The 9,755-nt window shown below is 37.7% G+C and overlaps 1 protein-coding gene across 1 annotated transcript in view; it reads right to left on the reverse strand.

Moving 5' to 3' along the window:
* Positions 1 to 8,365, reverse strand: part of LOC125917269 (transmembrane protein 135) — a gene marked incomplete at its 5' end in the record, with an annotated part of 33,678 nt that extends 25,313 nt beyond the window's left edge. Inside the window, one exon of the mRNA XM_049623522.1 lies at positions 8,324 to 8,365. Within this exon, the coding sequence (XP_049479479.1) occupies positions 8,324 to 8,365 (42 nt within the window). The remainder of the gene's footprint in view (positions 1 to 8,323) is intronic.
* Positions 8,366 to 9,755: the final 1,390 nt, after the last annotated feature.

A 9,755-nucleotide genomic window follows, 5' to 3' on the forward strand; every position in this document is an offset into this window, starting at 1 on the left:
AATGCTTTTTCTGCATCTATTGAAATATTTTTTATCCCTTCTTTTAATGATATGATGAATCTCACTGAACCACTCTTGCATCCCAGGAAAAAATCCCACTGGATTGTGGTACATGATTTTTTTTTTAATTTTTTTTAATGTTTTTATTTATTTTTGAAGGAGAGAGAGACAGAGCATGAGCGGGGTTGGAACAGAGAGAGAGGGAGACACAGAATTCAAAGCAGGCTCCAGGCTCTAAGCTGTCAGCACAGAGCCTGATGCGGGGCTCAAACTCACGAACTGTGAGATCATGACCTGAACTGAAGTCAGACACTTAACCGACTGAGCCATCCAGGTGCCCCTGTGGTGCATGATTTTTTAAAGTATCATTGGGTTTGGTTTGCTAATATTTAGTTGAGGATGTTTGCATCTATGTTCAACAGAGATATTGGCCTGTAGTTCTCTTTTTTGTAGTGTCTTTATCTAGTTTTGGTATCAGAGTAATGCTGGCTTCGTAGAATGAATTAAGAAGTTTTCCTTCCTCTTCTATTTTTTGGAATAGTTTGAGAAGAATAGGTATTAACTCTTCTTTAAATGTTTGGTAGAATCCACCTGTGATGGCATCTAGTCCTGGACTTTTGTTTGCTGGGAGTTTTTTGATTAGTGATTCAATTTCATTGCTGGTAATCAATCTGTTCAAATTTTCTATTTCTTCTTGATTCAATTTTGGGAGGTTATATGTTCTAGGAATTTATCCATTTCCTCTAGGTTGTCCCATTTGTTAGCATATACTTTTTCACAATATTCTCTTACAATCTTTTGTATTTCGGTGGTGTTGGTTGTTATCTCTCCCAGTTCAAATTCTATTTTTTTGAGTCCTCTCTCTCTTTTAATAAATCTAGCTAAAGGTTTATCAATTTTTTGATCTTTTCAAAGAACTGTCTCCTGGTTTCACTGACCTGTTCTGTTGGTATTTTTAGTTTTTGTTTTTTTCTGCTCTAATCCTTATTATTTCCTTCCCTCTGCTGGTTTGGGGTTTTGTTTGTTGTTCTTTCTTTAGTTCCTTTAGATGTGTGGTTAGGTTACTTGGGATTTTTCTTGCTTCTGAGGTAGGCCTGTATTGCTATAAACTTCCCTCTTAGAACAGTTTTTGTTACATCCCAGATTTTGACTGTTGTGTTTGCATTTTCATTTGTCTTCAAGTATTTTTTAATTTCATCTTTGATTTCTTGGTTGACCCATTCATTGTTTAATAGCATGTTATTTAACCTCCATGTATTTATGTGCCTTCCATGTTTTTTCTTGTGGTTGATTTCTAGTTTCATAGTGTTGTGCTCAGAAAAGATGCATTTTATGACTTCAATCTTTCTGAATTTGTTGAGAATTGTTTTGTGGCCTAAAACGGGATCTATTCTGGACAACGTTCCATGTGCACTTGAAAAGAATCTGTATTCTGCTGTCTTAGGATGGAATGTTCTGAATATATCTGTTAGGTCCATCTGGTCTGATATTCAAAGCCATAGTTCCTTGGAATTTTCTGCTTTGTATGATTGATTACATATTGTCTTTCTTTGTCCCTAATTTCATGAAGGCTTTGTTTTAAAGTCTATTTTGTCCAATATAAGTTGGTACTCAGGCTTTCTTTTCACTTCCATTTGCATGATAAATGGTTCTCCATCCCTTCACTTTCAGTCTGCATGTGTCTTTAGGCCTGAAATGAGTCTCTTATAGGCAGCATATAGATGGGTCTTGCTTTTTTATCCATTCTGTCACCCATGTCTTTTGATTGGAATATTTAATCCATTTACATTCAAAGTAATTATTGGTATGAATGTATTTATTGCCATTTTGTTACATGTTTTATGGTTGTTTTGTAGTTCCTCTCTGTTCCTTTCTTCTCTTGCTCTCTTCTTTCATGATTTCTTGACTTTTTATAGAAAAATATTTGGATTCCTTACTCTTTATTTTTTTTACAAATCTATTACTGCTTTTTGATTTGTAGTTACTATTAGGTTTATACATAACACCTTCTGCATATAAGTCTATATTAAGCTGATGGTTGCTTACTTTTGAACTCATTCTTTACTCCTCTCCTCCCCACATTTCAGATATTTGGTATCATACATCCTTTGATTTTGTGCTTCTCTTGACTGATTTTTAGATATACTTTGTTTTTATTTTTGTTTGTGTACTTCTCGTTTCTTCTCACTCTTACTTACGGTTTTTGTTTTTCCTTTTACAAAGTCCCCCTGAGCATTTCTTGTAGGGCTGGTGGAGTCGTCATGAATTCTTTTAACTTTTGTTTGTCTGGGAAACTCCTTCTACTATTCTTAATGACTGCTTTGCTGGATAGAGTATTCTTGGCTGAAGACATTTCACTCTGAGCAGTTTGAATATATCATGCCCGTACCTTCTGGTGTGCAAAGTGTCTGTTAAAAAATCAGCTGATAGCCTTAACGGATTTCCTTTGTATGTAACTGTCTCCTTTGCTCTTGTAATCTTTAAAATTCTTTCTTTATCACTATTTTTTGTATCATTTTAATTATGATGTGTCTTGGTGTGGACCTCCTTAAGTTGAATTTGTTGGGGGATCTATGTGCCTCCTGAATCAGGATCTCTGTTCCCCGCCCCCACCACCACACCCCCCCCCCCCTCCCCACAAGATTTGGGAAGTTTTCAGCTATTATTACTTCAAATACATTTTCTGTCTCCCTTTCTCTCTTTTCCTTCTGAGATCCCTATACTGTGAATGCTATTACACTTGATGGAGTCACTGAATTTTCTAAGTCTATTCTCATACAGTATTTACTTGTCTCTCACCTATTCATCTCGATTGCTTTCCATTACTCTATCCTCCAGGTCACTTATAGGCTCCTCTGCTTTATACAGCCTACTATTTATTCCATCTCTTATATTTTTAATTTCATTTATTGAGTTCTTCATCTCTGATATGTTACTTTTTAGCTCTTTGGCAAGGGTCTCATTGATGTCCCCTACCCTTTTGTGAAGTCCAGTGAGTATCTTTATGGTCATTACTTCAAGTTTTCTATCAAGCATATTATTTTTGTTTTACTTAATCTCCTGCTGTGATTTTGTCCTGTTTTTCATTAGGAACATATTCCTCTGTTTCCTCACTTTGTCTATCACTCTGTGTTGGTTTGTCTGTGTTAAGAAAGTCAGCTACATCTTCTACTCTGGAAAGTAGTGCCTTTATGAAAAACAGGTCCTGTAGTGCCTTACAATGCAATGTCCCCTGTTCACCAGAACTGGTGCTTCAGGGGAATCTCCTGTTTGTGTTGCTTGTGTCCTGCTGTTGTGTCTGAGTCACTTTCTTTCAGTCCAGACGTCTTTACAACTCTGTGCTTGATGTGGCCTTTGCTTGCTATCTGTGGTGTTAGTGAGACTCTGGCTGCAAGCTCTGAGGAGGCAGGACTGCAGGATGGCTCAGAGGTGGGATGGTGGTGTTAGCAAAATCTACACAGAGCCCAGGACTGAGGCCAGCAGGCTTGGAGTGGGCCAGTCTTCAGGAGAACACTTGGGCAAGGCACATCGCTAGCAGGTTAGATAGCAAGTATCTGTGCAACACCTCCCACAGGTGGCCCTGTGTTTATACTGTGGGGCAGATGAGGAAAATGGTGCCTGACAGCTCCTTTGTTCTCAGAGAAGTCCCCCAACACACTTGAAATCACTACAAGGAGACCTTCCTCCCTCCCATTTGCCCCAGGCACTGTGCAAACTGTAGCTTCTAGGTTGTCTATGGTCTTTTTAAGGGCAAGACCCAGCTATCACTCACCCTCCCATCTTGCCCAGCACTGAGTCAGCTGACTTTTTAAGCCCCAGGCTCTAAATCCTGCTAGTTATACAAACCCATAGAATTCAGCCCTTCTGATTTTCAAAGCCAGATGTTATGGGGATTCATCTTCCCAGTTTGGGCTCCCAAGTGTGAAAGAGCAAGACTGTTTCTTTGACCTCTCTGCACCCACAGTTCCCTCCCTTCTGTGGGCACTCCCAACCACTGTTTCTGCCCTTCCTAATCTCCTAAATGTGGCTCCTTCTCTACATTTAGTTGTGGAGTTTGTTCTGTCAGTAGTTGGATTGCTTTCTGTTATTTTACACAGATGTGGATGATCTTTAGTTGTAAACATGGGATGAGGTGAGCTTAGGGTCCTCCTACTCCACCATCTTCCTAAACTCTCAACAATGCAGGTATTTTAAAATCAAATTAACCAAGTAAAATATAGCATAGAGCTTTTATGACACACTGTTTTAACTTAAGTCACCACTTTTTAAAGATATTACACACCTTAAAGTTTTTTCAAAGAAGCAGGTGAAATATTTACTTGGGTCTACTAATTGATCACAAAAATTCTATTTTTGCTCTAAATTCTACTAATAGTTACAACTGAATGAGTTTCTCATTTTTCAGTATAAAGTTATATCCCATCACTTTGAGTCATAAAATAGCCACATTGCGGTAGAAATTCATATAACAATACTCAGGGAAATGGAGGGAGCTGAAGAATGAGGATCATAAAACAGTCAAGATTCCAAGTATTCTCACAAAATTTCATTAGAAAACCTTAAATTCCATGTTATCCTAATCTATTTATTTATCTTTGGAGAAATTTAGTATCAAGGAGAAGACACTATTCTTATCTCATTAAAACTGGACTATTTTTTTCCCAAAGACAATGCAAAAAGAAAAGAGAGGGGAAAAAAAGAAAGGAAGAATGAAAGAGTTGCCACCATTAGATATCCCTCAATCAGTATCCTTCATCTGTTTTCATTTTTGCTGTCTGTACCTTCACTATAAGAGTCATTGTTCTTTTAAAGAATAACTAAGCTTTCCTAAGAGAACTCTACCTGCCGAACTGTCAGGAAATACCTTAAAATGCAAACAAAACCTAGGGATCTATAATACTACACTAAGGTTCTGGAACGTGGGACCTATGACAAACACAGTAAGAAAATGTAAACACTCAGAAAAGAGAGGTGAAAAAAAGCTATTACTATCAACTGCAACCCAAGTTTGTTAGGACAAACTTGATAAAACATCTAGCTTATTAAATCATAAGGGATATGCAATGAGATTGTGTGCCACAAGATGGCAGTTGTGCAGTCTAAGTAGCTCTCATTCCAAAAGAATTTGGTTCTTATTCATGGGTGTGCATGGACAGTTTAAGATCTGTACTACTGTTCTTTATGAACAAGATAAAAACTATGTTGGAACAGTTATAATAATCTCTCTTACACTGTTCATAACACTGTTGCTCTTTTAGCCAGGACTGACCATCTCAGATTAGAGGTAACTTCCTCAGAGAAGCTGTCCCTGCCTAAACTGGAGTGAGTTAGCAATCCTTCCTTTGTGCTATCATGTCCCAATAAATCCCCAATAGTAGACGTACCTTGTTAGTAGGCTACGTCTCCCGTTAAACTGTGGGGTCTTGAGAGACTCTGTACATCTTCTTTGCTATTATACCCTAATGACTGGTATAGTGTCTGGCACACAGTAAATATTTAATTAATATATATTGAATGAGTGACTATAGTAATAATTAGCATTTTCGGAGCATTTACTAAATGATAGGTACAGTAGTGATATTAAATCATTTAACCCTCATAGCAACACTACAAACTAGGTGCCATAATTTCCATGAGAGTGAGCATGAAACCTTGCCCACAGCCAATAACAGTAACTATTTGAAATCAGAATTGTCTGACTCTAAATCCTGGGTTCTTAACCACCAAGCTGTATATACTTCTAAGTATTAAACTATGTTGATCCAGGCTTACTATACCTTAAGGCTCCTGAACTGGCTCTTCCCCTTTGGTTCTACTCTTGACTCTTTCTATCTACTCTCATAACTTCTACTAAACTTTAAGCAATAAGTAATAACCATTTTTTTCCAGAACATTTTCCTCTAATACAGAGAAAATTCTAAGTACAAAAAGTCCAGCCCAGTCCTTCATTTTAAGTGGGTTTGAAGAAGAGACACAAAAATATCTGACACATTTTAAGTTTTTGTAAGGATTCTGGGAGCCTAAGGAGAGACACGGGAGAAAAGGCTAAGTTTTCTCTTTAGGAAAACCAACTTTTGGTTTTGTTTTAAACTTTCAATTTAACACAGAATCCATTACAGCCAATGCAACAACAGCAGCAACAACAAGTTATTTCCTAAAATGTTTCATCATCTGTAAAAAAAAATTTTTTAACGTTTATTTATTTTTGAGAGAAAGAGACAGAGACAGAGTGTGAGTGTGGGAGGGGCAGAGAGAGGGAGACCCAGAATCCAAAGCAGGCTCCAGGCTCTGAGCTGTCAGCACAGAGCCCGACCTGGGGCTTGAACCCACAAACCATGAGATCATGACCTGAGCCAAAGTCAAATGCTCAACTGACTGAGCCACCCAGGAGCCCCCATCATTTTTTAATGAAGAATATAATATGAAGAAATCACTGCTGTGTATACTTAGTTATTGCTACTACAGAGTTTCCACAACCAAAGATATTCAAACAGTGGACTCAATCTGTCCCCTCCCAAACTAGTCTTGTTGCATGCCATCTGATTTTCTGTTAATAGTACCTTTTGTCAGGTACTTAGGTTTTCAACACTTGGCTCCTACCAAGGATTAGAGGGAAAGAGAAAAAAGGAAACTATCGGGCATTAGGTCTTCATTTTCTTCTACTGCACGTCTCAACTTTGCCTCTGTCTCTTTAATCCTCCACTATCACCCAATCTCAGTCCTTTTCATTTCATCTTTCTTCTTTCTTGTTCTTTCTTTATACAAGGTCCCAAATACTGTGGCCAGACTAATCTTTCTGAAATAATGTCAACTACCCTGCTCAAAAACCTTTAGTGGGCCCTTACTGCTCATCTTATCAAATTCAAATCTGTCTTCTTTTCGTGTTGTTGTTCAGATCTTCCATAATGTGGCCCTGCTTGATTCATCATAAAAAAAAACAAAAACAAAAACAAAAACAAACAAACCTTATAATCCCTAATATAAGCTTTTCATGCCAATTAAATTCCCACTCTTACTTCACATTTCAGGTTTATAATTTTCATGCTTTTGCTAACATAATTCCCTTCCACCCAGAAGCCTCTTCCCTTCCCTTCTAGTTCTCTAAAGCTACCCTTCAAGTACACTTTAAGGCTTATCCCCATAAGAGTACTAATGTAATAGGGAGCACCTGGGTGGCTCAGTCAGTTAAGTGTCCAACTTTGGCTCAGGTCATGATCTCATGGTTCGTGGGTTTGAGCCCCGCATCGGGCTCTGTGCTGACAGCTCAAAGCCTGGAGCCTGCTTCGGATTCTGTGTTTCCCTCCCTCTCTCTGCCCCCACCCCCACCCCCACCTCCCCACCCCCTGTTCATGTTCTGTCTCTGTCTCTCTTAAAAATAAACATTAAAAAAAATTTTTTTAAGAATAATAATATAATAATAGCCAACATTTCTTGAGTACTATGTGCCATGCACAGTTCTAAACATTTTTCATGCATTAACTCATTTGATCTTCAAAATAAATCTTCTAGTATTGAAATCCACTCTTTTCCCTCCTATACTTACATTGAATACTACACTGTTAATGTTCACTAAGCATCTACTATATGTACTTAGGAGAACAAAATAGGCAAAATTTATGACACAAAATAGAAGAGCATTAGGTTTCAAGTAAGTATATATATACAGTCACTGTGTGAACATTAAATTAGTCAAGGATTCTTAAGCCTCAATTTCTTCTTCATGACACGTGGGCATAAAAATACCCATCTCACAGAACTGTTGTGAAAATTTTCTAATCAATGTGAAAATGCTTGGTGAACTATAATATACAATGTTGGTGCTAACCAACATTTCCACAGTTATCTACCATCTGCCAATAACTACGGTAAGAGATGGGCTACAGGGTGAAAAGCAGATTCTAGTGACTCTAGTGAAGCTAAGAATCCGAAATGTGTCTGACATGAGCCCTGCCCTAATGAAGTCCAGACTGTGGTACCACAGAATTCAGTATTTAATTTTGCAATCATTGTCCATGTGTAGCTTTGTCTTTCCAAAGCTCCTTAAAGAGAGAGTTCTTGTAATTCTTTTCTAACATCCAATGATATGAGGCACACAATAGGCCCCAAAAGTATTTGGTGATTGGGTTTTAGGGGAAAAGAAATCTAGTAAGTTACTCTTTTAATGAAATATCACAAAAGTGACTTTGTGACTTCTACAATTATTTTCTGCTAGAAAACTGAGTAGATAAATATCTCTTATAATATATGTAATGGTATTACTTTTTGAAAAAGTTAACTTGCAAATGCTTTCTTAACATGAAGTTAAATAAAATACGTTACTTACCTGAGGGCAGAGAATGTAAATCCTTTCAAACCATCTTTACATCTAGAACAATAAAAAATTTTATGCTAAGATAACATGTTTTGAGATATAAAGTAGTATATTAAATAGCTATTAAAAATTTTTCCTGAAATAGATTATTTTTAAAAGGTGGAACTCTTGGGGCGCCTGGGTGGCTCAGTCGGTTAAGCGGCTGACTTTGGCTCAGGTCATGATCTCATGGTCCGTGAGTTTGAGCCCCGCGTCGGGCTCTGTGCTGAAAGCTCAGAGCCTGGAGCCTGTTTCAGATTCTGTGTCTCCCTATCTCTGACCCTCCCCCGTTCATGCTCTGTCTCAAAAATAAATAAACGTTTAAAAAAATAAATAAATAAATAAAAGGTGAAACTCTTTTAGGACAGTGATCTGAGCACTATAAATGCAACAAACAATGAAGCAAGCCATCTTACACAAGATGATTAAAATGTCCTATGCCAAATTAACATAATTTAAGGCTCAACTCTCATATTTGCAGGTGGAAGACAGATTTAAGTATATCTTCTCAGGGCTCCATGTGGACTTCATTTTTGGAGGCTGGGAGTGGAGTGTTTCACTTTAGGCAATCCCCAGGGGAGCAATTTGTTGAGAAGAAAAGGCCACATACACCTGCTGGGTATTATGAATAGGTCAATTCTAGGTCCTGACTTCTCCCTACTTAATAATTCAGTGAACGTGGAGCAACGCAGAGTTGGCAGACACAAAAAGGCCTCAAGTTTAGTTCACCGGTTTTAACTTCTGAGCGAGCGCAATCGGAACGAGTAACATATCCTGGGGAACAGAGTGGGGCTGAGGGGAGGGCACAGGTGCAGAAGCCCAAATAATATTTACTGAGTACTTACTATTGCTGGGCATTGTTTTGGGCCCTTGATGTGTGTTGTCTCATTTAATTAGATCACACCTCTTTGAGTAGGTATTTCTCTAATCCATAGCTGGGCAGAGCCCCCACTCCTGTCCCCAAATGCAGCAACTTCCAAGAGGTCACAAAATAAATAGCAATATGAACTTAGGAAAAAAATTTTAAAGTCCATCTGAATTAAAAGCTATGGTTTTCTCTTATACCTCCTTCTGAAACAGTGTATTCCTTTTAATTGGGGGAAGATTCAAACTGTGTGACAAGTAAGAAAAAATGATTCTCAGATCTGCAAAAAATATTTAAAGAAGATTTTAAAACAAGAAAATTGCTAGACTAGTTTTAATGTCCTGCTTTATAAGTTATGATCAAGTTAGTAAAGAATTATTGGGTATCTAATATCAAAATCCCTTGGAGAAACTATAGAGATTGGTGATAAAATGACGCTCTAATGTATGTTAATTTTAGATACTGGATATTCCTGGATAAAATGTACAGCCTCAAATCTAATTGGGCAATTCTCACAGTATGCCTTTTATATGAAAGGTC

The sequence above is a fragment of the Panthera uncia genome, unplaced genomic scaffold (assembly GCF_023721935.1).
Source record: "Panthera uncia isolate 11264 unplaced genomic scaffold, Puncia_PCG_1.0 HiC_scaffold_1637, whole genome shotgun sequence".
Classification (NCBI taxonomy): Eukaryota; Metazoa; Chordata; class Mammalia; order Carnivora; family Felidae; genus Panthera; species Panthera uncia.